We start from the raw sequence: 27999 nt of genomic DNA, 5'->3' as shown, positions 1-27999 counted from the left end.
AAAAAATGCTTTTTTTTCATTTTTCAGTTTTATTAGGTAGAATTGTTACACTTTGCACATATATAATGTATTATATGTAAATACACGTGTACAACACACTGCACATATTTGTTTCCATTTACATACATGTGCTGTTCATTGTTTCTAAGAACAGTTTAGATCTTTAGCTTTTTAAACTTACTTAGTCATCAAAGGAATAAAGCCAACCACAAAATAAGGATCAACAGACTGCGGTGATCCAATTATAAAGCACAGTCAGATGTGCTTCATATGTTCAAGAAATCAGTCATTTAAGTTACAAATAATTAGTTCATTTGTGTCCCTTTTTTCAGATTCCAGATATAGTGATGTCATGTGGCACTTTTCTCTCTCTGGCTCACTTCACCTAGAATGACGATCTCCAGGTCCATGCATGTTGCTGCAAATGGCATTACTTTACTCTTTTTTATGGCTGAGTAGGATTCCATGTGTGTATATACCACAGCTTCCCCATCCAGTCATCTGTTGATGAAAAAATGCATCTTTATGGCATCCTCAGTTAAAGAAAGTAAGAAAATCGTCAAGAAACTAGAGAAAGAAAGTGAGCTTGGAGGTGAAGCGTGAGCACACAGAAGGATGGGGCTTCTTGGAAACCAGGCCTTGAACCAAAAGCAGGGCTGACTGCAAGAGTCCAAGGCTAACTCGGGGGCTCGGGCAGAAACGAGCTGAACTAAGGCTAAGAGCTTACACCGCGTAGGTTTCTAGGCTTCAGAGTTTAAGATCAATCCAAATAAGCTCACGAACAAAGGCCACAAAGAAAACACACCAATGTGAGTGGGAGTCAAAGGCGACAATAAAGGGGGTTTAGGCCCAGAAGCTTCTGGTCTGGAACTGGAAATGCAGAATATTCCATAGGATGCATGATACATTTAAATGCAGGAAAACCCCGAGAATGAGCCACAAGAAGGCTTTCTACGTGTCAGGAAGGTACGTAAGAGACCCAAACAGCTTTCAGGAATAAATACACCTGTTAAATTAAACTTAACAGCTAAATTAAACAGCAGATTAAACACAGCCGAAGAAAGAATGATTAAACTGGAAAGTAATCCTAAGAAATTACTCAGAAAGCAGACGCAGGAGAGAGGGTGAGAGATGGACAGCATGAAGGAGAGGTTAAGCACTGGAGGACAGAATGGGGCCTAAGACAAGTCTGGCTGGAGACCAGGGAGACAAGAGACTGTCTGGGGGATTCTAAGAGATGCTGTGGGCGTTTCCCTGAAATAACACGGCATGACGAGCAGGTGCAGAAGGCCTCATCTATAACCAGCTGCACAGATAAGAAATCCACTCCTGCACATCTTGTAGGGAGAGGCAGACACCACAGACAGTGTGACTTTAAAGGCCATCAGACAGAGGGAACATCACCTACAGAGGAAGACCGACGGACAGCAGCCTTCTCGACGGTGAAAACAGAAGGAGCGGTGCACGTGTGACAGAAAGTAGCTGTCAGCCTGGACACGTGTACCCAGCAACGTCTCTTTAGGGAAAAGAGCAAACCCCACATTTTTAGATAAATAAAAGCTGAGTTTACCACTAACAAATCTGCACCAAGGGGACTTTGCAAAGATAAAAACCAAGAAGGAACAGATGCAGAGCAAACGTTGACAGAAGCCAACAGGGACGCTGGAGAAGTGCTTTCAACACACCCCTCACCCGCGTCAGGCCCCTGGACTGGGAAAGGAGCGAAAATGCAGATTTGGACAACACAGCGAATGAGCCGGGTCCACCAGGCGTCTGCGGGACACTGGACTCCCTTTTTAGGAAGTGTGCCCTCTCCTCAGGCACGCGAGTGGGGCCATTTCCCAAAGCAGAGCCAGCGTAAGCCTGCCGTCCGGGCGCAGGTGGGCTGTGTCCCCCGCACCTGCTCTGCTGCCCTTGCTGTTTCCACAGCCTGTGCTGAGCAGGGTGGCTGGGACACCATGCTGAGTGTCCCCCACGGTCCTTATGTCCAGGGTTCCTCGAGCTGCTTGCACCTGTGGTTTACAGTTTACATCAAATTTGGAAACATTCTGGCCATTGTTTCCTCTAGCATTTTTTCTGCACCCCCAACCCTAGTATTTTCTCCTCCTCTTCGAGGACTCGGATTAAACATGTAGGCAGTGGCAGCTGTCCCTCAGATCCCTGATGGTTTTTTAAAAATTCTCTTCTCTGCTTCACTCTGGGTAGCTGCATTGCTGTGCTGCTTCAGTGCCTAATCTGCCAGGCATCCTGGTCAGTGTGTTTTTCTCATCTCAAGCCTTGTAGTTTTCATCTCCATGAATTTTTTTTCCGTAGGGGGAGGTAATTCAGTTTATGTCTTTCTTTAGTCTTAGAGAAGGTCCTGGGGATTGAACCCGGGACCTCGTGCATGCTAAGCACGCCCTCTGACTTCATGGATTTGATCTACGGCGATCTCTCCCATGTCTCTAACTCTTAGCACATGTGGAATAAGTCATAATTCTGTCTTACTGCCCTGTGTCAGTTCTGGGTTTGCTTCAAATTAGAACTATCTTCTCATGATAGGTCTTATTTTTTTGCTTCTTTGCACACCTACTAGTGCTGATGCACTATGTGGTGATCACATTTACCCTTAGGCCCTAGGTATTTCTATATTCTCACACATTTTCTTGAAGATTGGTCTGAGATGCAGCCTGGCCTCTGTGCCTTGCTGCTGAGAAGTGTAGGCAAGCCCAGGACAGAGCTCAGACTGCAGCTGATCACCCCTCCTACGGAGCGGTGCCCTTGCACAGGTTTTGAAAAATGGATTAAACGCTCACCTCATGGCTAACACAACAAGGGGAACTTAACAGTGAGCAGTATTTCTCGTTATTTCATTTGCATTGTTAGTAGTAACTTCCAGGCAATGGTGCTGCTCAGAGCCGTGTGGGACAGTGAAGGCACAGCCCAGCTTCGACCTAGTCAGGACCGCCACTCATGGGGAGCAGGACCCAGGTGACTTTGTGTTTTCCCTGTTTTTCCGACTCGAGGATTTTGTGTTTTGTTTTTGTTCGTTTTTTAAATTTTTTTTCTGGTGGAGGAGGTAATTAAGTTTATTTTTAGGGGACGCACTGGGGACTGAGCGCAGGACCTCCTGCATGCTGCGCGTGTGCTCTGCCACTGAGCTACACTCCCCCCACCGACTCTAGAGTTGTGGACTTGCCTGCTTTCCGGAGTGTGCAACTTTCCAGGGAACGAGAATTAGAAGCCTAACTTGAGCCAGTTTTGTGCAGAAGTAGAAGCCAGAGGGGTTGAGTGGAAGGCACTGGGACCAGGACCACATTGGTGTTGGTGGGGTGAGCCTGCTCATCCTTGGTTCCCGAAGAGTCAGGAAAACCCGTCCTCACGGACAGCAGCACGCATGGCCCCTTCTCTGGTTCAGCTCTCCAGCTTCCTCTGCTGCCTTCGCCGGGCTCCCTGGCTTGGCTGGAATCTTGGGCGTAGACAGGAGCTGCTGCCGGCACTTCTGATTCAGATGAGATCTGGGAGCAGGGCCAGGTACAGGGTGGGGGCCCGGTCCCTGCAGCCAGGACCGAGGACAGAGCCTGCAAGAATGCTGTGGGGTTGGTGGTGGTGGGTGGGCTCTGCAGCTGGGAGGGGAGGGCAGCCTCCACTGGAGGGGGTCCCGGAGGATAAAGAGGGAGGCCCTGCGCCCCAAGTCCCAGCTCTCAGCATCAGTCCCTCCCGTCAGCTCGGCCCCAGAACCTTCCGCTGAGCAACCTCCTGCCCAAGGATGGGACACTCCCTCGCGGCGCAGAGCCTGCCTGGTGGGGAGGGGCAGCAGGTGTCCCGAGAAAAGAGGAGAAAAGGGAAGAGACAGGACTGCGGTTTTCTCACGGGTGACCCGCGGAGGCCCATGTCGTACGCAGGACTGCAGGCCTCCAGCTGGAGTTGGCGGGGCTGTGGAGGGGGGGGGGTGCGCAGCCGCCGCTTGTTCCGGGGAAGACGGCCCAGCTGCGCACCGCGCCTAGTGCCCGGCACGGATCCGCCTCCCCGCCTCGGCCCGACCCCACCCAGGCGCTCGCCGCACGCTCCTGCCGTCCACCAAACTCTCGGGGAGCGGCCGCACTTCCCGCCCCACCCTGAGCCCCCTCCGTTGGGGCCGAGCCCCATTACCCGGAATCCCTGTGTTGGCCCGCGAGTCTCCGTGGAGAGGCCAGTACCTGGTGGCCCCGCCTGGGAGGCCCATCGGGGAGCCCATCCACCCACCCGCGTCCGGGGTCCCGGGGGGCCAAGTGGGCCGCACAGGCACCGCCCCCGCCCCGCGCCGCGCGGAGCTGCTTGGCCCCGGGGCCCGCGCCGACCCGCCTTGTAAGGCAGAGGCTGCGCTCCGGCTGCCTCAATCGCCCCGCGCTCCCGGGCGGGAGGGGCCGGGGCGGAGCCGCCCAGAGCGCGCAGGGAGGGCCTGAGGGGCGTGTCGGGTGGGGGCCAGTGGGGGCCGGCCAACAGGCCGCGTCCTCCAATGAGAACGCGGGCCGGGCAGGGCGTGGGGCTGTTCAGGCGCGGAAGCGGGGAGCCGGGGCGGGCCAGTGGTGGGGCCTGGCGGGTCTGGGGCGGGCTAGAGGCCGGGGGCGGGGCTGGCCGGTCTGTGGGTGGGGCCGACGGGCTGGGGGCGGTGGCGCGAGCGCAGGCCGGGCACCGGGTCGCGCGCGACCGAGTCGCGGAGGCGCCGCCGCTGCAGTCGCCGCATCTCCGAGGTAAGTGGCCGCGGGGCTCGGTCTCGGGGAGCGGCGCGCAGGACCCGCCGCTTCTCCTGCCACCTGCTCCCGCAGGCCGGTGCGCGCCACTCATTCCCGGAGCGCGCCCGCGCCCCTTCCCCAAGGCCCAGTGCCTCTGTGCGCCCCGCGCCCGGAGCTTGCAGGCGATTCGCCCGGCGCTCTGGCCTCCGCGGCTGCATCGGGGCGCGGGTCTGGGGGCGCAGGAGCGCGGGCGGGAGTGGCCGTCGGTGCAAAGGACAGGTTTATAATTGGGCCCTGAATGAGGAGGCGCTGTGGCCTTTCTTCGCGTCGGTGCGTAACGCGGCGGAGAGCGCCCGTTGCAGCCCCTCCCCTCTCCGTGTCCACCGACATAAACACTGTTCCTCAACGCCCAGGCCTGGGGTGGTGGCTGCTAGCCAGGCGGCGGGAAAATAGGGCTTAGAGGGTCTGAAATGAGCCATTGTCATATGGCCCGAGTTTTAGGAGACCTAGGGCCACAGGAAGGGCTGTTTGTGTCCAGGGGCCCAGAATGAGCGTGTTCCTTTGGCGGGGACTCTGCCGCCCCTCTCAGGGTCTCAAGCCCCTCTCAGTCGGCATTAGCTTTACAGTTCGTGATCGGCGCAGGTGAGAGTGTCAGACTGCGGTTTGCAAATCCAGAAGCTTCCCGGGAGGGGTGTTATGTTTTCTTATCGCGTGTGGGCACAGAACCCGCAATCAAGATAAAGAGGTTGGCTGCCAATATATTTTTTCCACACCCCTCTGGGGACCAGTGCCCCGCTTTTGAAGGAGGATCCTGAGGAACCCTTTATTCTGCGGCTTCAGTTACGTAAATGAAGCCTTGAAGTGAGGTGGGAAGAAGCCCCGTTTGGCTGCCCTCCCCAGACTGTTGTTTTGATAGGCGAGCTGTGTTCTCTGAAGATGAGACACCTTTTAGGAGAAACTGCCTATGCAGTCATCCGTCTGCATGTTTATTGGCTAATTTGCCTGACATGTATTGGATGCTTGCTGAGTCCGCAGGGGACGCCGATAAAAGGGCCTAGCTCCCATGGCCCCCACCACTTGCCAGCCTGCCAGGACTCCCCATGGCTAGGCTCTCAGGGAGGGCAAGCTGGGGTGGGGGCCTCCCCAGAGCCCAGGCCAGCCCCTGCCGCCTAGGAGGTGGCCAGTAAACCCTGACCTGAATTCCAAGTGCACTGGGACCACATCCGGGGATGGAGCCATGGGGCTGGAGGTGGGGGGTGCTTGGAACAGGCCGGAAATGGGGGGAGAGAAGGGGCCAGTGAGACAGGCGGTTTGTGGCACCTTAAACCGGACTCCGTGATTCCTTCTCGGGCATCAGCCCCTGTTCCCACCACATAGTTGGAGACAACGGGCTGGGTGATGGCTGGGGGCGGGGGGCGGTGTTGCTGGTGAATCTCTTGGGAGCGTCTGCAAAGTGCTTGTCACTCAGTCTGTGTTTTTCTGGAGAAAGGGGCTGTGGCTTCAGTGATTTCCAGAGGGACCCATGACTCAGAAAGGTACCATGATTTAAGAACCATATTGAAAATTCCTCTCCATCTTTTCGGAATCACGAAGTGATGGAGATCAGAGGAAGCTGTGTTGGCGTCTCCTTATCTCCTCGGTGTGTTTGGCTGATCTTTCTGAATCCTTTGAAGTTGCAGTAAATAAACTGTTTTAGCTACATACAAAGTTATAGATGCTTGTTGTGGGAAATGTGCAAATCACAGGAGAATTTCGTAAAGAAAATTAAAATCACTTACCACTGATTGAGGTTTAAGAGGAAGCTTTGAGCAGCCAAGCTGTCCTCCGGGGCAGCGTCCACGTGGCTTCCCTCCCTGGTGGGCAGTGGAGCTACTCCCTGCAGAAGAGGCTGAGAATTAAAAGCTTCCTCGGGGAGAGGCTGTGCTGACTTAGCGCCAGGCCTATTTATAGCTGGTGATGTTGCTGGTGAGGCTGGAGGAGCATGTACAAGAGATGCCATCTGGGGCTACTGGGGCCATGAAGCCTGCACTTTGAAGCGTCATGTCCTCCTTGGCCGGGAGGTCCGTGCCCTGAGCCTGGCCTGGCACTGTCCAGAAAGCAGGCCAGACCGACGGGGCTGGGCACTGAGCCGAGTCCACCCAAGCCCACAAGCCCTGGACCAGGCGGGCCTGGGACCAGGCAGGAGGAGCAGCGCTGCCGCTGTCCCAGCGACAGAGGTGTCCTGGGAGGGCAGGCGCGGAGCTGCCTGGCGGGCCTGGCCGCGTCTGGGGCTCTGACGTGGTCTCTCTCCACTGTTGACCCCCCCACCCCGAGACTAGCCTCCTCTTCGGGTGAAGAGGTAGCCGTGTGTCACAACCCGTGGGATCCCCGCCACTGCACCCGACCATGGCTCAGCAGCCCCTCTTCAAGAGGAAGCTTCCTGAGCGGCAACTGCACATTAGTTCCTGGAAGTGGCTTTGATTGGCCCTTTTGGCGTCACAGAGGGGGCGCAGCCCCCAGGAGGCGTGTGTGGGGGAAGGGCAGCTCCCCCAGGGCCGTGTCGCACTGTCTCCAAATCTTGTTTCCTGATAGGGAGGCAAGACTGGTTCCAGGCCCAGATTTCCCCTCTAACTGGGCGGCAGCGTGCGGCGAGGCTCCCTGGAGTCTGAAGTCTCAGTGTCCAACCCTGAGGACCTTCTTTGATGAAGAAGTGTGAAAAGTCTTTCACAGGGCGCAAGGAAAGGGCGGTGCTTTGACTTTGGCACCGAACCAGGGTGTCTTCTGCGACCCCTTCAGCAGGGGAAGTGCGAGCTCGCCCTGGGAGAGCGGCTCATGCCCGGGTTCCTTTTTCCAGTCAGAGCTGTGGAACGGAGGGCGGCCCTCGCCTCCCTTCCAGTCTAGAAGTTAAGACCCCTCGGAGCCCTTTCTCGGCCCCCCTCCACTCCCTCTGCACAGCTTCTCTGTGCCCTTGGCGTGTCCCCGGTGTGTCCCTAGTCTCTGTCTCCTGCCCTGGACCACATTTCCTGAGGTCTCATCCTGTGTCCCTGTTGCACCTATTTGTTCAACAGATATTTGTTGACACCTGCCCAGTGCCAGGTGAGCCAGCCCAGGTGAGCCAGCGCGACCTCCGCCCTAGGAAGCTCTCACTCCAGCGAGAATGCCACAGAAGCCAGCATTCTCCAGGCGACCTGGTCCAGGCCTTACACATCGCCCCCCTGAGTCTCTGCGCCTGCGAGGTGCGGGCTGCAGACCGAGCCGCTTTTGTAGGAAGACGGTTCACCCAGCTCACCTGGGCCTCACCTCATGTCCACCAGGCTTCGCTGGGTGCTTGGTCCCCAGGTGTCCCCAAGGCTGCTCCTTCTGGACCCTTCAGATGCAGCACAGAGGCTGCCAGATGCGGTGGCTGCCCGCCCCTGTTCCTGGGGAGGCTCTGCCTTTGTTGTGGCTTACCACCTGAGCGCGTTTCCTGGGCCTGCGGTTTAGCGCCGGACCGTCAGTCCTGTGACATCGCAGAGCTCTGCTGTGCTGGCCGTCCTCGCGATGCGTCCCCGCGGGGAGCCCGCCCGCCGCAGTCTCCAGGCCGGCTGTGTGGGTGGTGGGTTTGGTTACTCCCGTTTTCTGGCTCCTGTGCACGGGGCTGCTGAGCCTTCCGGCCGCTTTCTCTGCAGAACCGTGCAGGTGACTCTGCTGGGCAGACCCCGGGAGTGGAGGGCCGGGGCCCTCGGCGTCCCTCTCTCCAGCCCGGACGTGCCGGCAGCTCCCCGAAGTCGGGCTGGCGCCTGCGTTTCCGGCTTATGGGGCAGAGCCCCGCACCCCCCACCGTCGCTGGGCGGCTGGAGTGCTGGGGCCCTTCTAGCCCCCTGGCTGCGTCTCCAGAGCTGTCATTCTTGCTGCCTGCCGTGCTCTCTGTGGATTCTGGAGACAAGCAGCGTTGCCACGTGCCGCCCACCTTCTCACTCCCTCAATGATATTTTTTGGTGAACAGAAGTTCTTAATTTTAATCTGGTGCCATCCCAGGACCTTTTCCAAGGAGGTGGTGGGTTTGTGTCCTTTGTAGGGAGCCTTCCCCACCCCCAGGACGTCAGATACCCTCAAGCCTCACCTTCCTGAGGTTGCCTTTCCTGCAGCCTGAATGTTTACCTGAACCTGCATGAGTTTTCATTTTCCCCACGTGTCTATTCAGTCAGCCCATTTACTGAGAGCATCTCTTCCCCCCGTCCCTGCAGGGCACCCCTGTCGTAAGCCTGTCGCTGCACGTGTGTGGATGGATTGGGGCTCTCCGGCCTGGTGGTTTACTCTCTGTCCTTCCACCGGGACCACACACCGGGCCGTCCTCATTTCCAGGACCTCCTGGCAAGTCCCCAGCAGGGGCAGACCCTCCACCTGCCCCTCCTTCAAGATCTCTGGTTTATTCATGGCCCTTTGCCTTTTCGTATGTGTTTTACATTCAGCTTGTCTCAATACCCAGACATAAGCAGTTTTGGAAGTTTTATTTGGATTAAATTAAAACTGTGGATGAATTAGAGATAATTGATATCTTTGTATGTTACGCATGAACCAGCATTCGTAATACTATTCTTTCAACAGTGCTTCAGTTTTCTTTGTCGACTGTCTTAACCATCTTTTGTTTCTTTTGTTACACTTTTTAGTAGCTAATTGCTGTTTCCTCACAATATTTTAGTGGTGTACTTTTAAATACCTTTTATTGTCTGTTTTTGCTGCTACAAGGACGTAAGATAGAGTTTTGTGTGTTGACCATGTATCCAGAGGCCTTGCTAAACTCACGTTGATTTCAGCAACCTTCCTGGGATTGCACAGCCATGGAAACTGCAGATAATGCGAGTTTCATTCCTTCCCCTGTTACGCTTGTATCGTCACTTCCTTTCCTTGCCTTGTCACTGACGGTGCGGAGAAGTGGTGATGTGGGCCTGCGTCCTCCTCTCACTCCAGCTCGAAATCTTTCAATAGTTTATTGTTAAGTATGATGATTTTTGTAGTTTTTTTAAGGCACTCAGTATCAAATTAAGGAATTTCCTTCTTTTTTTAATTTGCTGAGACGTTTGATGGTGAATCAATGCTGAACTCCATCAAATGCTTCGCCTGCATTTATCAAGACGGTGACCTGATTTTGGGTCTCTGTTCTCTTATGTGATGAAATATATTGATTAATGTTAAACCAACCTTGCATTCCTGGCATACGCCCAACTTGACTGTAAGATGTTGATCTTTTTTATCTCTTACCAGATTCAGCTTTTTAGGATTTTGTGTAGTGTTTTTGCATCTTTGTTCATAAACGAGATTGGCATAAAATTTTCTGTCCTTGAGCTGCCCTTACCAGGTTTTGGTACCAAGATTATTTTAGCCAAAATGAGTGGGAGGTGGGGTGTTTCATCTTCTGCTCTTCTCTGGAAGAATTTGTGTAAGACTGACATCATTTCTTCTTTTAACATAAGGTAGAGTCTGCTGGGGAAGCCGTCTAGGCCTGGAGTTTTCTTTGTGAGAAGAGTTTTAAACAAGGATTTGAGTCCTTCATAATTATAAGAATTGGTAGTAATTATAAGAACAATGATAAGAGTATCTATTTCTTCTTGTTACCTTTTGGTAAGGTGGCTTTCGTTTTGTTCTTAGAATTCTGTGTGTTTCATTTACATTATCAAATGTACTGGATTAAAATTGTTCATAATATTCTCCTACTGTATTTTAATCTCTAGGATCTATAGAACTTGCAGGGACGTCCTCATTTTCCATTCCTATGCTGCAGTTTTGACCTTCTCTTTCTTTTTCTTGATTAACGTCCCCAGTTGATAAATTTATCAATTTTATCAGTGCTTTCATGGCATTAACTTTTGAGGTTGTAGGCCTCTGTATTGTAGATTTGTTTTCCGGTTTATTAATTTTTACCTTTATCTTCATTGTTTCTGTCGTTTCTGTCCCTAATTTGCTGAGGTTTCTTCTTAACTTCTTAGGTGGCAGTTGACCTGCCTGATTTTCATGTGTGTACACAATACACACACACACACACGTGTGTGTGCACACACATTTCCACCACGTTGAGGTGTTGTCTTGGGATATTTCCAATTCCCACACGTTCTTTTTGCTGTGTTGAATCTACTGTGCTGTGAAACCCATCTGCCAAATTCTGAATTTTAATTGTTGTGCTTTGGGGGCTGGAATTTCTAAGGTGTTCTTTCTTCAGAGCTGCCTCTTACAGCTCCCAGTTCTTGGCTGGAATTCCTCACCTTGTCCTTTTCTCCTTTGCACATGGCGTGCACTGCCCCTTGCTTCTCTGCACCCGGCACTCAGTTACTTTAAACTCCATGACTCATCCAGCGCCAGTAACTAGCACCTCTGGTCCTTTCTGTCTCCCGAGGTCTCTGCGAGTTCCTGGTGCTCCCTGCCCCCCCCCCCAAGGGCTGGTTATTTTTTTATCATGTGTAGATGCTGTTATCAGAAGAAGTTCATAGCAGTGTTTTCTGTTTCCAGGAGCAAGCTCTTCCGCTGGAGTGTGTGTGTGTGTCCTGCCGTGTTTGGGGCTCCAACGGTCCAGGTCCCCTGAATCCAAGTTGTGGGTTCAGAGGAGTGGATCTGACCTGTCCCCACCCTCACCCACATGGTGGCCCTTCAGGGACAGCCATCCAGCAGGCTCAGCCCGTAGGGCCCCGTAGCCCTTGTCCTTGCCCGCGAGCAGGGCTGGGCTGTCCAGGGTCCCCTCTCCCCAGGGGTGTTGGGCTGGCCTGCACCCTGGGAGGCCAGAGAGCCTCCTCATTGGTCTGGGGGCTGTTTCCCATGCCCTCCACACCTGCCCCTCACTGACGGTGTTTGCACGTCCTGCCTGTGTCTGCCTGTCCCCTCGTGGGCTGCTCGGGGCAGGAGGAGCTTTGAGGCCTGAAGGTGGATGCTGTCCCCTCACCTGCAGGCTGGTCAGACCTGGTTGGCGGCGTCCAAGGTCAGGGAGGTGCCGCCCTTCTCCGCAGCGCCTCTGCCTCCATGTTCCTGTGGGCAGCCGGGCAGCCTCCCAGGTCTGGCCGCAGCTATGAGCGGACTCCCTGTTGTCCGGGAGGCTTGGGGCTGGCCCTCGGTGGCTGTTTCTGTCCGTTTGGTCTCGGGCAGCGTCCGGGCCTGGGAGCAGAGCCCTACAGCTGCCCCAGAACCTGGCTGTGCAGACCCGCAGCAGCGGCTGGGCACCCTCGGTCCGGAAGAGGCCACGGGCACCCACGTGCAGCTTAACTTCTCGAATTAACGGATTTCCTGTTGAGAGTCTCGGTGTCCACCTGGTAGAGACACTCCAACCGGAGGCCACAATGGGCATCTTGGGGGCAGGTCCCTCCTGAAAGCCTCTCCTCTGGGGCCTCTGGAACCCACCCGCCTAGACCCCTGCCCGGCCTCCCTCCAGGCTCTGTGCCACCTCCCAGGGCTCCACTCATCTGCCTCTGGAGCTCTCTTCTCTGGGGGAGGGACCCCTTCTGGTTTCCCTGCTGTGGGAGGGTCCTGGGGCTACTGTGACAAAGGACCATAGAATGTTGGCTTAAAACAACAGAATTCATCCTCTCCCAGTTCTAGGGCTGGAAGTCTGAGATCCAGGTGTGGCTGGGCCACTCCCTCCCTGGGCTCTAGGCTGGGTCCTTCCTGCCTCGTCCAGCTCCTGGTGCTCCAGGCGCCCCTGAGCTCGTGGCCGCCTCCCTCCAACCTCTGCCTCTGTCTTCACGTGTCTTCTCCTCTGTGTCTCCTCTTGCAAGGTCACTGTTGGATTTAGGGTCACCCTCATCTGGAGCGGTCCCATCCCGAAGTCCTTAACTTGATGACGCAGCAAAGACCTTTCTTCCAGACAAGGTCACGTCCACAGGCTCAGGGCTGAGGGCGTGAGCACACCTAGTCCAGGGCCACCATTCACCCACTACTCTTGCCCCTGTGTGGGCCCACGTGACCCCCAGGTTGGCCGCACTGCTGTGTTCATGGGGTTGGTAAGGAAGGCGCTGACAGACAGTAGAGGCCGGCTCTGTGGCCGGGGGACTGGGGCCCAAGATGTGGCTCATGGGAGGCCAAGCATCTTAGCAGAGTGAGTCCCCCCAAAACTCTCAGCTTTGTGGTGGCCCAGAGATGTTCCTGCTGTTGAACAGGAACCAGTTCTCCTGAGGGGCGGGGATGACGACCCTGGGGGCCCTGTGGCTGCAGTTGGAGACACCCTAACCCCCAGCCCCTTCCCCACTTTCCTTTACTGGAAAGGCTCCTAGGTTAGGCCATCTTTTGAGGATCGAAAAACTGTCCTTTGTTCTCCCCACCACCTCCCACCATGTCCTGATCCCCTCCCCCACCTGCCCAGCCATGTCCCAGGGCAGCTCCCAGGACAACACAGGATGGAGGATGGGCCATGGCCTGCCTGCAGGTGTAGGGGGAGCCTCGGGAAGATGCCGGCTTTGCCCCAGGAACAGGGAACCATGTGGCTGTAATTGTGGTTCTCAGGCTGCTCTGGGGGGCAGGAGGTCCCAACTCTGTGGGCCCTTCCCGGCCAGTGGTCTGAAGCTGCGTGGCCAGCACCTGAGTGGCATCCGGCTCAGACAGCGCGGCCGGCCCATCCTGTCGGGATCTCCACAGGGACTGTGAATGGAGGTGCTGGGGGTGGCGGGGCCATGTCCACGCCGGATGGACTCCTGAGACCGCCTGTGCTCCGCATTCAGAGAGGCTGCTTTGTGCCTGCTCGGGAGGCCCTCGCTGCCTGGGATGAGTGGTCATTCACATCGAGTGTGGGGCAGCAATGGAGTGGGTGGCCGTGTTGTGACTGAGATGTGCACAATTGCCAGAGGGCTGCCTTGTAGTCCAAAGACTGACACGAAGAGCTGGTGGTGCGGGGCGGGTGACAGGCAGGGATATGGGCCTGGGACGCCCTGGTTCCCCTAGGGCCATTTACGAGGAGGCTGTGCCCTCGGCAAGGGCAGCCCCGGGGGTGAGGCCAGCCCGAGGCACTGGGGGCCTGAGCCCTGTGGACGGAGGGGAGCAGGGAAGCAAGCTGGCAGTCGGCGTCCATCCCCCGGGCTTCCAGCCACTTGGTCTTTGCAGTCACTGTCCCTGCAGAGGACCAGGTGTGGGGCCAATGCCTGCACCTGAAGGGCCTCGCAAGGGTCGGGGTAGGGCGGGGTGTCCCTGGACCAGCTGACCAGGCGCCCCCTCCTCCGTGGGGGGTTTATTTGGGGCTGTTCCACAGTTCCTCCAGCCCCCTCCCTGTGCCCCTGTCCTGGGACCAAGCCCTGACAGCGCATCTCAGAGGCTGGGCTGCCCTGGGGCTTGTAGGCCCCACACCTGCTCCTCCTCTGCACACGGGGAGAGAGGCTGGTTCAGCTGGTGTTTCCCAGAGGGGCTCCCTGGAGGCGGGGGCAGGAGGAGGGTCTCACAGCGCCCGGGGAGGTGGTGTGGTAGGGCTGGAGAGGGTTCCCTGCTCTGGTCCCGGCCCAGACACACTCATCCTGCCACATCTGACACCATCCTTAACCCCCCACCCAAGTGCTCGCGCAGCTTAGCCAGGCCCCCTCCAGTGAGGCTGGGCCATCCGAATGTGCCCAGCCCTGCCTGGGAGGGCCGTGTGTGGATCTGTCTGGTAACATCCAGCAGCTGCGGGCAGAGGCAACAGAGGACACAGGAGAGGTGAGAGGGCTGGAGGATGGAGGGGCCTTGGGAACTGGAAGGCATCTGCTTCCCAAGGGACAAGGAGCTGGGCCCCACTGGCCTGGTCGGATTACAGAAGTGCCCACAGGTGAGTGTAGATTATGGGCAGGGTGAGGGGGCTGTGTGGACACTGGGAGCGAGGTGCTGAGAGCTGGTTTGCGGGAGCCAGGAAGTGGAGGGGCATTTACACCTGTGGAAGGAGGAAAACACTCCATCTTTACTTTCAGGGCAGACCCACATTCTGCTCCAGGAAGTGGAACTGGGAGAAGCTGTTGTTGCCTTTAATACCACACCTGGCCCAGCTCACCGACACACCTGGCCCGGCTCAGACACACCTGGCCCGGCTCACCGACACACCTGGCCCGGCTCAGACACACCTGGCCCGGCTCACAGACACACCTGGCCCGGCTCACAGACACACCTGGCCCGGCTCACAGACACACCTGGCCCGGCTCACCGACACACCTGGCCCGGCTCACAGACACACCTGGCCCGGCTCACAGACACACCTGGCCCTGCTCACAGACACACCTGGCCCTGTTGCAAGCACGTCACTACCATGGGTTTCCGGCCTCTCTGGGGGAAGAGTGCTGGTGTGTATGCAGAAGCTGTGACCGTGATGTGTAGGGTCTGTTCTGGGTAACCTTTTCTATAGGTTTGGCTTTAGGTAGTCAAGTCTTAAGGGCCTTGCCCAGGAGAGTCATTCTGATACAGGCCTCACCCTGGTGCCTCTTTGGAGCATAGGCAGCCCATGAGGGAGAGGTGGGCGGGGGGGACCACGTGGCATCTGAGACAGCCCCGCCCCCGGGTAGGACGGTCCCTGGGGCCTGATGGACACTTGTGGACCAGGCTCCCTAGGCCCGCAGGTCCTGCAGCTCCTGGAGCTCTGTGGTCTGTCACTCCCCCTCAAGGCCTGCCCTGGCCTCTCCAAGCCTCCTTTGAAAATGCGAATCCAGTAATACACCCACTGTGAGCACTTCATCAGGCCTCTCCTCCTGAGCCCTGGGGTTGCTGTGCCTCAGCAGGACCTGGCCAGCGGCACTCTGCGCCGGCCCCCTCACCTCACAGGTCTGTCCACCCGCTCTCCTGCTCATCCCTCCTGCCCGGAGAGCAGGTGCCCCTTCCCCTGTCTGCTGCTGGGCTGGCGCCTGCATTTCACAGGCCCGTCCCGGGCCTCTGGCCACCTCCTCATGCTGGGGTCCTCGCCCTCTGTGCCCCTCCTCCTCCCTCCCATATAGGCACACACCCAGGAGTCCACGGTCTGTGCAGGGAAGCAGGTGGGTGAGGGCCAGGAGAGAGACTGGGTTTTTGTCTGGGAACCTGGGTGTTGAAAACTGGAACGTGAATTTAGTCTGTGGGGGCCTCCCCAGGCTGCCGACAACCCTCACAGTGAGGGAGCTGGGCATCCAGGCCACTGTGCCTGCAGCCGCCAGAATGACACCTGGTGCAGGGCACAGACCCGGGGTGCAGGGCACACAGCCCACACCTGGGAGGCCCTCCCTTTAACACTGCCCCTGGCGGGCTGGCATTTTGTCTCTCTGGCAGCCTCTTCTACTAAGTGACTTTATTTCTCCTGACAAAAGTGGGGCAGCGCAGGTGGGAAGGGGGGCAAGAGCAAGCCCGCCCCGAGTTTCCCCCAAACCTGTGGGGGCAGGAACGTGGCGGGGGGTGCTGCCTCCCTGGGGAGGAGTCAGACGGAGGGGCAGCTGGGAGGGAGGGCCCAGCAGGCCAACGTCAGCGAGGAAGGGTCTCTCTGGGCACCTGCGTATCCCAGAAACCTCTGGCTGAGTCCCCATTTCTTTCACAGTTAAGCTTATTCTGTCATCACAGAAACAGCACAGGGGTTCAGTGAAGCAGCTCAGGCGTGGGAAGCAGGAAGGCGGAGAGCGGAGGCTCGGGTGTGGGGCCTCTTTCGCTGCTCATCCGCCTCCTGCTCTTCCCTGGACGAGAGTGACCGTGGACGTAGGGTCTCACTCCTGCTGTTTTTGTTAAAAGAATTCAGTGTGTTGTGCTAAGGTAGCACCTGTTGACAGTGGAGGTGAGGGCCCCGGGCAGGAGCTCAGCTGTGCTGAAAGCAACGCCCCGCGACTCCTAAGTGGAGACCCACCCGCAGCCCAGGTCAGCGCCGAGGCCGCAGCTCCTGGGGTGCGGGTTCTGAGTGGCCGAGCCCGGCTGGGGCTGGGCGGATTCTGCTCCTCCCCCTCGTGAACCCCGTGTGGTTCCGTGCTGCCCCCCCACCTCCGGCCAAGACCCTGGCATCGCCAAGATCCTGGCCCACGGCCCCCTCCTCTGAGATGATCTCATCCGCCTGAGTTTCTGCTCCGAGCACTTCCGATCCGACCCATTTGTTTACTGGCTTATTTATCACCTGTGCCCAAGCAGGAGGCCAGCTCCGTGTTGGATGGGTAACTTGTGGTATCTTTGAGTCTTTCTGACTTTGTTTACGGTGGAGGCTGATGGCCAAGCATGTTAGAACTGTGCGTGGAGCACGGGTTGTCAGCTGGGGGCATCCTGAGCGGGGGCTGTGGGTGCGCAAGCACTTGTGGGGTCCCCCGCGGCCCCCTCTCTTCCTTCTTCTCAGGGGCCCTGGCGCCCAGGTGCTCAGGTGACCCGTGGGCGCCCCGAGCGCAGGCTCGGCCTGGACCCCTGCGTCCTAACTGTCGGCACTTGTAGGATCTGCGTAGTCGAGGACATCGTGGGCAGAGCTCCCTGCCACCCAGCTGACCTGCGCCCGCCTCTCGGCCTCTGCTGCTCCTGCTCCACCGTCCTGATGGGAGGACCCCCGAATCTGAGGCTCAGAAAGTGGTCCTCACCAGCCGTGTGCCGTGCTCACCAGCCACTAATGCTTCCAGTGATTTCCCAGCAGCATCTGCGACTTGGGCGTCGGGCGCCGATGCCCGAGGTGAACTCAGGGCCAGTCCCACAGCAGCTCTGGTTTCAGAGAAATGGAGCCGAGATAACACCTGAGCAGTTCCGGCGACACCCAAGGCGCTGGTGGCCTTGGTGACTGTCCCTGGAGAGCACTCTGCGACCTGGCGGGTGTGCCCCCTGAGTGACGGCACCGCCCTGGGGACGAGAGGAGCCCTGGCGGTTCTGGGGTGACTTTCTCACGGCCCTGCTCCTCGCCTGCCCCGCCCTCGAGGAGGGGAGCAGCAGGCGCCCTGGCCCTGTGGACGGTCATCTGTCTGACTGCTGGGGGACTTGTGGGCGCTACGACCGGCACGGCCCTCCGGACCCCCTGCTTCCTCTACCCTGACTTGGACCTGAGGGCTTCCAGGGAAGCTGTCCCAGCCTGGCCCTGAGCTTGTGCCGGTCTGCGTCTCTCCTCCCACTGACCCCACAGTGGTTCTCAGTGAGGCCCCTGCTCCCTGTGAGTCAGGCTCTCAGGGTCCTGCCCCGGCCACCAGCCGCGACTCTGTGGGCACGGTGCTCAGCCTGGGCTCCCCAAATCTGCCAGGGTGGATGGTTTCTGTCTCCTCAGCCCCACGGGGACCCAGCTTTGGGGTTTCACTGAGCTCCCAACTTGAGGGCCCCATGTCAGCCTCCCCCGCGGCCTGAGGCCCCCACCCTGGGCCTGGGGCACAGCTGCGCTCAGCCTTCAGGGTCTGCACAGACCCCCACCCGTGCCTGGGGCCTCTCTCTCCCACCAGCACCCAGCTTGGCCGTCCGGGTGGGGGCGCCCTGGTCAGCAGGCTCCGCCCTCGAGCGGGGGACAGCGGTGTGACCTGTTCTGGGTCCCCTCCCTGAGGACAGTGTCACCCCATGGATGCCGGGAAGGGTGTCACCTGGGGAGTCCCCAGGGCAGGAGTGCCCGGGCAGCACCAGAGAGGGGCCCCGAGCCCCGTGGCTGAGGCTCTGACTTAGGGGACGCTGGCGCTGGAGGGCCACGTGTGTCCAGAGCAGGTGGATGCTCACCAGCCCGCGGTCCTGCAGTTGCTCTGCCCCTGTGGGGCCCGAGGGCTCTGCTGTGACATGCGCTGGTGGCCTCCTGTCCACAAGTGGTAGCGGGGGGCCTTGGGCAGCTGCTGCAGAGGGTGACCGCTTGTCCCTTCCTCCCAGCAGGATGGCTGACGGCAAGCCCAGGCCCGCCAAGCCCGCCAACAAGACGCCCCCCAAGTCCCCAGGGGACCCTGCCAAGGACAAGGCGGCCAAGAGGCTGTCGCTGGAGTCAGAGGGTGCTGGTGAGGGGGCGGCCGCTGCGGGCCCGGAGCTCAGCGCCCTGGAGGAGGCCTTCCGGAGGTTCGCGGTGCACGGGGACACCAGGGCCAGCGGGAGGGAGATGCACGGCAAGAACTGGACCAAGCTGTGCAGGGACTGCCAGGTGATCGACGGCAGGAGTGTCACCGTCACCGACGTGGACATCGTCTTCAGCAAGATCAAGTAAGCGTGCGCCAGCTGCACGGGGCCGCAGGGCTCCGCAGCCCCTCGGAAGAAGGTGCCAGGAGGGAGTCTGAACCAGGAAACGCCAGAGCGGGGCGGGGGCCCATCGGGTGCTGGGGGGCAGCTCTGAGAGGCGGGGTGCCTGGGGCGCAGCCGGGAGCCCGACCCACTGTGCGCTCGCTCAGCCTTGGGGGAAGAGCGAGGGTGGCAACCTGGGCTCCACTGGCTCCCTGGAGACTCAGTGGCACGCGTGGGTGCTTGTCCGCGCTCAGCCTCTCCTGGGAGCACGCCAGGCGCTCTCGCGTGCCGTCCACACCTGTGACCACACCCGAGAAAGCCCACTTGACGCCAGGCCCTTGTTGCTGGGAACACGATACGTCCAGACACGTGCACTCACGTGTGCGCACATGCAGATCTCACGTCTCCACACCCTTGGTCGCGGCTCGTCCAGAGGATGGACGTTCTGGTCAGGCCCCGGAGACCCCGTGTGCAGGAGTCACGGGCAGTGGCGGGACCCGGGGGGTGCTGGCACCCCATGACTGGGCATGGGGAGGGGGGCCCTGTCTGGCCCAGGCCCTGCTCCAGAAGGTGGACGTTTAAGGCTGGAGGCTTGGCTCTGGACTCTGAGGCACAAGGGGCTCCAAGCTGCAGAGCCCTGGACTGCTCTGGACCCCCGGCATCTGCCTCAGCTCACCGCATGGACACCATCTGGGGAAGAGGGCATCTGCAGCCCCAGTCCAGCGAGGGGTCGTGGCTACTTCCCTGCTGCCCTCCTGCAGCCTGGACTGCCTGTGGGGGCCCTGTGACCTTGTGTCCCGCCTGGGAGAGCCCTGTCTGCGGGGAGGGTACCCAGCCCTTCCAGGTGTGCAGGAGTGAGGGACCTGCATGCACGCCCTTGTCCTCAGGAGTGGGGCCACGGGGGGCTGGGCCCTGGCTGGGGTCCCCTGGGGGGCCAGGTCTGAGGCCGGTGGTGGGTGGTGGGGCCTGGGACCCTGGTTGCTCCACGTGGCAGCCCCGGCAGAAGCGCGGCACTGTGGAGCACGGACTAGGGCAGCTGTTTTGTTTGGTGCAGTTGCCGTGGCTCCGCGGCCCTGCCGCCCGCCCGCCCGGTGTCTGCAGCCTTTGTTTGGCCGTCGTCAGGGCAGCGCTTGCTTGTTTTGATGTTACCATGTGTGAAGTTCTAAACAAATTCTAGCCGCTCTGCCCGAGGCCTTGTTGAAGACTATTGTTTCCAGGACAGGCGCTCCCCGTCCGCCCCGCCTCCCGGCCCGAAACACTAATTACTCAGACTCTGTTCCCACCAGCAGGAGTGTCACTCTGACGGGGGCAAAGGCGGCCTTTCCTGGCCGTGCACCTGCCGGCTCTCTGGGAGCTGAGTGAACGGCAGCCACGTCCGGGTTGCATGTTAGGAGGATGCAGGCCATTGGGGACGCTGCTCCCTCGTGACACACAGGCCTCGGTGTGGGCACGGCTGCAGCAGGGAGCTCGGATGTCAGCAGAGACCCAGGCCTGGAGCCGACACCACCCACCACACAGGAGACGCCCCGCCTGAGCGACTGTGGGTGGCAGGTGGGGTGGGCAGGGCTCTGTGTCATGTGTCATCCCAGACATGCCAGTGGGACATGCGTCTCCACAGCCTGGAGCCTGGGGCGGCACCTGCTGGGTGCCCGGTGCCAGACTGGGAAGGCAGCGGTGTGTGGACCCTTGGACCCTGATCCCAGCTCCTACTGCTGGATTGGGTCTCAGTGTCCTTCTTGGGGAGGGGGGGTGGCGCCCGGCGTGTGTGCCGGGGACAGGGCCGGGGCAGGAATCGGGAAATGCCCGTCAATGTCCATGTTGGACGCTGCACACGCGGGTCGTACAAGAGGGTGACCGCCCCCAAACACCCAGAGCCGGTTTTGCTGACCTCAGGTGCACCTGCCCCTAAGGCCCAGCCTGCCCGAGGCTCACAGGGGTCGGGGGAGCTCAGGATGTGCTTTCCTGCTCAGAGCCACTGAATGCTAGCGTCACAGCTGCACATCACGGCTCGGGCCATCGGCAGCCAGGCCTGTAGTGGGAGCGGCCTCTTTCCAGGCTCCCAGCAGTGCTGTCACTGGGGCTCCGGGCTAGTAGGGGAAGGCCAGGGAGGGGCGCCCGCGCAGCAAGAAGCTGGTGTCTGCCCGCTCCCAGGCCTGGCAGCAGGCACGTTCCCCAGGCTGGGCTTCCCCACAGCCTCCACCCTCACCCCTGCTGGCCCGGGGCTCCCCTTCCACACTGTTTCCTGCTCTCTGGATGGGTTGTCCGGGTCCCAGCTTCTGCTGGTTGGGGGACCTGAGAGTCAGCTCTCTCCGACTGCCGAAGTGGCAGGTTATCTATGGTGACCAGAGGGGCCCTTGCTCCATTCTGGGGTGTGTCGGCCAAAGTCCAGGGGCCTTTGTGGTGTTGGCCCTGGAGGCACAGGCGCCTGTCCTTGGAGGGCTGTGCTGACCCCCCACCCGGGCCCCAGGCACCCCTGGCTGCCTGCACTGTCCCCGGGTGACCTGCAGAGTGGCTGGCCCCAACCCCGCCTGCCCTGAGCTGGGCCTGGAGGTCTGGGGACGGGGCCTGGGAAGCACTGCTCACACGGCCTCGTGTGTGACCGGTGACCCCGTTACTGTGGGATTGGCTTTCGGGCAGAACAGCAGCCTTCTGAGCAGGGTGCTGGCTGCCCTGGCGCTGAGCTGAGAGAGGAGGGGGTTTGGTGAGGGCACACCCTCCAGTTGTGTGGACTCTGGAGAACAGGACCGCCCTGTGTCCAGAGAGCCGTGTGAAGTGACCGAGTGTCTCAGGGAAGAGATCGGCATTGTCACCAGCGAACTTCCCAGTCGCTGCTCTCAGCAGCGGGCGGCAGGTCCCCGAGTGAGAGCTCCCCGCCAGCCCGGACTGGGCTCTGAGATCCTGCCTGGTGGTCATGGCAGGGACATGTGGGGACACCGGGGCTGGCTAGGTGGAGTGGGTGGGTCAGGGTGCTGGGCTCACATGTCCCCTCGATCTGAATGTGGCTTCTGATGGAGGCCCCATGGCCGTCTCCCCCCCCCCCAACGAGTGACTCACACTGGTGGCGCCTGGTGCTGCGGCGCCCCGCGAGGGCTGCGTGTTCTGGGCTGGTCACCGGGCTGGCAGTCAGGCCGGGCGTCCGTGAATAGAGACAGGAGCGTCTTTGACGACCCAGGACAAACAAATGGGCCAGGGCTGCGGAGGGCCAGTGACCAGTGGGGCCTGACAGGTTCCCCGCCCATGGTGATGACTGAGCCACGCTGCCTGGGAGGGTCCGCCCTGGGACCCAGCCGGCCCGCACTGCTGAGGCTGGCCTTTGCCAGGCTCAGTGGGTCTGATGAGGCCTGCGGTCCTTGTGGGACAAGTGTCCCTCCCGACAGCCATCCAGGCCTATGGGCTCCGTCCCTGCTCCTCTCCCGCGGGGCCTCCCTGCAGCCAGGTGGGCTGTGTCCCCAACTACCTGACGTCGGCATGCCCCACGTCTCCAGACGTGTCCAGTGTGTGAGAGAGTGCCCACGTGAGCTGGCGTCATACTGAGGTGTGTTCGTTGGTTCACGGCTGGTGGACACCTGGCCTGGTTCTGAGCTCTGGTGACAACAGAACACAAGCGACGGGGTGGGAACACGCACAGGGGCACGTGTGAACTCGCTTTCACTCCTCTTGACGAGACCGGTCGGGTCGCAGGGCCGGGCGTGCGCACGACCTTTGTAAGAAACTGCCAAATGCCTTCCCAGTGGACGCCACGTTGTGGCCCAGGGGCCCAGCCCGCAGCCTCCACACCAGGGTCGTCGTTTACCCCCAGGCTCCTCCCTTGCCCGCGGCTTTAGCCCGATCTCCCTGACGACAGGGACGCCGGCGCCCTCCATGTGCTGGCCGCACCCACAGGTCTCCTTTGACGAAGTGTCGGGCCGGACCCTCCCCCAGCCTGCAGTCAGGTTTTCCTCACTGTTGGGTGTGAGAGTTCCGTGCTTACTTCAGACGAGAGCCCTTGGCGGGGCTCTCCTCGGTCTGCGGCGTGTCTGTTACTTCTCCTAACAGTGTCTTCTGAGGCGCACAGTCTTAAAAATTCCGGTCAAGTCCAATTCATGTTTTTTCTTTCATGGACTGTTTTTTGGTGTCGCTTCTAAGAAATGTCTGCCTAAGCCAAGGTCACCAAGGCTCTCCCAGGTGTCCTTCCGGAAGTTCCAGTTTGGTCCCACACTACGCGCAGGGCCGTGGCCACGTGGTGCTAGTCACACGCGGTGCGAGGCACAGACAAGCCCTTTCCTCACGTGGCTGCTGTGGCCTCATCTGGTGAAGAGCCGGCCCCCACCCCCTGCTTCTGCACCTTTGTGGAAAACCCAGACGTGGGCCCGTTTCTGACCGTCCCGTCGCCAGCCTGGCGGCTGTCCTGCGGCTTTGCAGACTCTTGAGGCTGGTGCCTCCGTCCCCTGGCTGTCGCGGGCCCTCTGGGCACCAGCGCCGGGCTGTCCTCCAGTCCTTGGCTCCTGTGGGCAGTCCTTCAATAACGGTTATGACCCAGTGTCCCTGGGGGGCCTCCCCACACCTTCACTTCCTGTAAAACTGTGAAATCCTCACTGAATGGATTAGCTGGGGAAGATTTGGTCAAAGTGGCAAAACTGTTTTCCAGTTAAAATGATCAGATATGAAGAGCCAGTGTAGAGCTGTTTTGAAATTGTGGGGCTGACTTACCAGGGTTCTGGGCAGCCGCAGACCATGTTTGGGTGAGCACTGCTCCCGTGGGCTGGCGCCGGTCGCCCCGGCGGCGTTAGCGGTGGGGCAGCGAGTCCCGGGGAGGGGGTCCCCATCCTGTTTCTGTGTGGTGACCAGGCCCCCACCCACGGGTGACCCCTGCACAGGCCGGTGGCCCCTGCGCGGTTGGAGTCTGACGAGCTTCTCACCGACTTTCCCTCTGGATGTCCATCTCTGACCGAGGCCACACACACCTGTCTTAGAACCAAACGAGGGTGTTCAGTCATTTTTAAAGGACATGCTTCCTTTAGGCTTTTTTCCAAGACAGTTTGTATTTGCTGCCGCTGCTGGTGGTGACCGACTGTCGGGCGTAATCGCTAGACAGGGGCGGGGAGGGACGGGCATGCTCTTGGCTGCAGGAGAGGCAGGGTGGGGTCCCCCAAAGCCACCGGGTCCTGAGTGGGGGGTGCCCCAGGTCGCCGGGTGATCGGGTCGCAGCCCGTCACCGTGGGGGGTGTGGGCCTGGCAGGCGCCCCCTGAGCCCCTCTCCCCGCAGGGGTAAGTCCTGCCGGACCATCACATTCGAGCAGTTCAAGGAGGCGCTGGAGGAGCTCGCCAAGAAGAGATTCAAAGACAAGAGCAGCGAGGAGGCCATCCGCGAGGTGCACCGGCTCATCGAGGGCAAGGCCCCCGTCATCTCGGGGGTGACGGTGAGTGCAGCAGGTGCAGGCAGGTCCAGGGACGGAGTGCAGAAGCGTGGGCCGTGGCGGGGCCCTTGGGCTGACTCTCCCCGTGGCTCCACTAACCGCTCCCACCCTGCTCTCTTGCAGAAAGCCATCTCCTCGCCTACCGTGTCGCGGCTCACGGACACCACCAAGTTCACGGGCTCCCACAAGGAGCGCTTCGACCCGTCTGGCAGGGGCAAGGGCAGGGCGGGCCGCGTGGACCTGGTGGACGAGTCGGGCTACGTGCCGGGCTACAAGCACGCAGGCACCTACGACCAGAAGGTGCAGGGGGGCAAGTAGCCGGCGGGGCCTCCTCCTGCCGCCCGGTCCCCGCAGCCTCTCACTTCGTTACATTCCTGTGCTCTCGGGCAGAACGTGGATGCGGGGCGCCAGCCCTCCCTCCTGCCCAGACCCCAGCTTTCCTCGACCCCAGCACTCACCTCTTCTAACACACCTGCCTCGTCCCTGCTGGGAAGTGGACAGACGGCCCTTTCCCAAGTGTGTCCCGGGGCCAGCCTGCACCGGCCATCTGGTGTGCAGGCAAAAGGGGCGTCTTCACAGAGCTGGTGGGACAGACCCGGTTGAAGCTGTGCTGACCTGCTGACCCAGGGCCGTGAGGGCAGCCGGGCCAGCGCACTAGCCGGCAGCACCAGCAAAGCGGAGGGAAACCTGAACAGGACGCCGCCGTGTCTGGGGGGTCCTGTGCAGGTGTGGGGGGCTGGGCACGCCGGCACACGCTTGCACACCCACGCACACATGTGCACACACACACACACAGGCGCGCACACCTACAGACCAGGCCTGAGCCGAGCCAGATGACCGGTCAACGAAGAAAAGAAGCCTCCTCAGTGACCAAAGGGGACTCAAAGTGTGAAGTTACAAGGTTTTAAAACAGAAACCTGGGGCAGTTCATTTCATTTTGCTTTTCTGAGAAAGAATAAGAAACAGTGACTGCGTGTTTATCGTCAGAATGGCTCAGGGAGGACTCAGAAGACCCATCTCTGTGACCAGCTCTCCCAAGCAGGGCAGGCGGACGCGCTGGACTCTGGGCCTTAGTGAGGCTGCAGGTCACCTGGCTGCTGCCTCCTTCCTCCTCCTGCTGCCGCAGCCCTTCCAGCCTCTTTGGAGTCTCCTGAGGGGCCTTGTCCCTCCTCTCCAGCCCCGAGCACAGAAACTGCCTGCTGAAACCAGGCCAGGGAAGGGCCCAAGGCCGGACATGTCTGTGGGGTTTGGTTTCTCCTAGAGGCCAGAAGCTGCAGTGGCCCCTCGGCGACGTGCCCATTTGTGTGAACATGGCCACAGCCTGGCCTGTGACCCACTGGGCCCTGTGGTCCTGGGAAACGCCCAGGGTGGCAGGCTGTTGAGGGGCACTGCCTTTCCTGGCCGCCCCCGGGGATGGTGGTGCCTGCACGGGCAGCTCTGTCCCGAGGCTCTGGGGCTCCACAGCACGTGGCACCAAAACCCAGGGAAGGACGGGGTAGCAAGCTTCCCACGCCACTTCGAGGGCGTGAATCACTCTTGTCTGGGCAGTTCCTAACTTGGGGACACTAAGGTGCCCGGCTAGTCCCCCCCACAGCCGGGAAGCAGGCCCCAGGGCTGGGGCAAGGCAGGTGGGATGCTGGCCCCCACCTGGCTCTTCTCTCCTCCCCTGGAGACCAGAGTAATGTATGAATGCACCTGAAGACGACCCCGAAGCTGTGGAGTGTTTGGACAGTGAGCTGACCACGCGCCGGCCAGTTCCTCATCTGTGGTCTTGGAGAGGGCTTCTCCCTGGGGCCCGATCATCTGCCCAGAGGCTGCGAGTCTCCTGGTCCAAGGCTGCTTTACTCCCCTGCCTGCCCAGTAGCGCGGCCCCACCGTCACAGCTGTCTCAGAGCAGGACACGAGTCCAGCCCTCAGTCCCAAGCCGCGCATGCCCACAAGGGCAGGGAGTGGCCCCACGCTGCTGCTCAGGGAGGGCTGTTGCCTCCTCAGCCCTTCTAGCCGGGTGGGGACCGGCCTGCCAGGAAGCGCGTGCAAACTGGGGCCTAAGCGAAAGAAAGGAGGCAAGCAGTGTCCGGGGGACGCATCCTCGCACATTCCACCCACACCGCCCGTGCAGGCTGGAACGAGCTCTGGGACGCGTCACTGCTGGCAGTCACCGCAGCACCTCTCCTGCAGTTTGAGAAGGAGGCTGGGTGCACACAGCGGCCCCCAAGACATCATCCCTGCCCTGCGCTGGCGGCCCCGGGGGCTGGGGCGCCTTCCCAGGCTTCCTTCTCAGTCGAAGTGTCGCTCTGGGAACACCGTCCCGGCAGGGCAGGAGGCTGCCCGTCGCAGCCTCCGTACCCAGCCTCACGGGGCTCCCCGGGCTCAGGTGCCACAGCCGCACGGGCGGCAGCGGCGCGTCTTTGCTGCATGTCTCTGAGCCCCGTCCCCAAGCTTCTACTAACCCGCCCAGTCAACTAGAAATGAGATGTCTGCCGTGAGGACAGGCACCGCACAGCAGGCTGGCCGGGGAGCAGGCGCGGTGCAGCCAGGCCAGGAGAGCGGGAGAGGTCTGAGCACGCCACCCCCACGACACCGAGTCATCCTGTTGGCACCGTAGGACTCCAGGCAGGGGTTCGTTCACCAGAGCGGAAGTTCAAGCTGTGTAAGTTTAGAACACTATAGGAAGAGGTCTATATTTATACTGGAGTATTTTTACACCTCGAAGACCCTCAGCCTTAAGGTTTGAGGCAGGTGCCGTGGAGTCAGGCAGAGGCACGCAGGGGTCCCCGCCTGTGCTGCCCACGCCCACGGCTGGGCGCTTGGGGCAGGCCGGGCGGCCCCCTGAAGCACCAAGTGGACAGAGGCTCACAGCCCCGAACCTGGGCCTGCTCAGTCCCCAGCTGTCATAACCACTGAACGCCCCCCCCCCCCGCACTTCATCGCCTGGGGCTGCTTCTGCAGCTCTGTCAGCCATGGGGAGGGGATAAGTCACAGGCGCCTTGGCCCACGAAACCTAAAACCTAAGTCACAGGCACCACCTGGCCCCTCGCAAGGAAGTCGGCTGGTGCTGGCCAGCCCCGAGGACCCAGCCAGTCACTTCCTCCTGCACAAGCTGGCACACCCTGTCCTGCAGCACATGCAGGCGGGAACACCGTCATCACCTGTTCCGTACGGCACAGGCTGACAATTCAGCTGTACTGTGAAGTCACCACAAGGCTAGAACGTCCTTTCAAGTCTGACCCTGAATAGCTTCCCTCACTGATTTACTACTGAACACTCTGTGAGATCCCATGGTTCAGGGGTGTGGCCTTGGTCCGTGGGCGTGTGGCTGGCGGTGGCCCCAGGCGGTGGTCGCCCTGCACGTTGAGATGCTTTAGTTAACTCTTCCCAAACCAAGCCAAACAACGTTAACGCATGTAACTCAAACTTGAAAGGGATCCTGTGCTACTCGTTTGTACTGTTTTTTCAGGAAAGGGAGATAACGTGTGTATATACATGCGATCTATTTTTGCACTGTTTTCTTACTGTTCGGGAGCGATGAGGGCATCACTCTGTGTTGATGTCGGGGTGCTGTGCCCTAGACCCACCCTCACCAGGAACTCTGGGGGCATCTGTGGGGCCAAGGCAAAGGGTCACCTGTTCAGAGTTGCTGTCCAGGCCTGGCTTGCGAACCTGCAGCGAAACAGCTCGTGTCTGTCTCCACCCCTCGCGTGTCCCCGTTGTTAACACTGTGTCATCCTGGTCAAGTGACAAATAAAGGTGTTGAATCGTGGGTATGGTGTCCTCCAAGAGCACTGTGTGCATGGGCAGTTGCATGGGCCCCACATTAACACGGACGTGCCCAGCAGAGGGGGAGGCCTGGAGTGGGGTCTGGACACGAACCACTT

At 59.9% G+C, this 27999-nt stretch overlaps 2 protein-coding genes across 3 annotated transcripts; one reads left to right on the top strand and one right to left on the bottom strand.

The window, feature by feature from the left end:
• Positions 1 to 6: 6 nt before the first annotated feature.
• Positions 7 to 4806, bottom strand: LOC123612917 (uncharacterized). The gene is made up of 4 exons (XM_074361416.1): positions 4179 to 4806; positions 3736 to 3915; positions 3179 to 3571; positions 7 to 501 (listed from the first exon to the last, which is right to left on the bottom strand). Exons 1-3 carry the CDS (start codon positions 4804 to 4806, stop codon positions 3225 to 3227), a joined length of 1155 nt encoding a protein of 384 aa, XP_074217517.1. The 3' UTR covers positions 7 to 501; positions 3179 to 3224.
• Positions 4585 to 27884, top strand: TPPP (tubulin polymerization promoting protein). Of its 2 annotated transcripts, none has more exons than XM_074355572.1 (4): positions 4585 to 4712; positions 18390 to 18710; positions 23974 to 24127; positions 24248 to 27884. In XM_074355572.1, exons 2-4 carry the CDS (start codon positions 18394 to 18396, stop codon positions 24440 to 24442), a joined length of 666 nt encoding a protein of 221 aa, XP_074211673.1. In that variant the 5' UTR covers positions 4585 to 4712; positions 18390 to 18393; the 3' UTR covers positions 24443 to 27884. The 2 variants fall into 2 exon arrangements, with proteins under 2 accessions (XP_074211673.1, XP_074211668.1); XM_074355567.1 differs by having other exon boundaries at positions 4587 to 4712; positions 18393 to 18710.
• Positions 27885 to 27999: the final 115 nt, after the last annotated feature.

Source organism: Camelus bactrianus, chromosome 3 (genome assembly GCF_048773025.1).
Source record: "Camelus bactrianus isolate YW-2024 breed Bactrian camel chromosome 3, ASM4877302v1, whole genome shotgun sequence".
Taxonomy (NCBI): domain Eukaryota; kingdom Metazoa; phylum Chordata; class Mammalia; order Artiodactyla; family Camelidae; genus Camelus; species Camelus bactrianus.
Note: the sequence above shows the minus strand (reverse complement) of the source record. Positions and strands in the feature narration are given on the sequence as shown.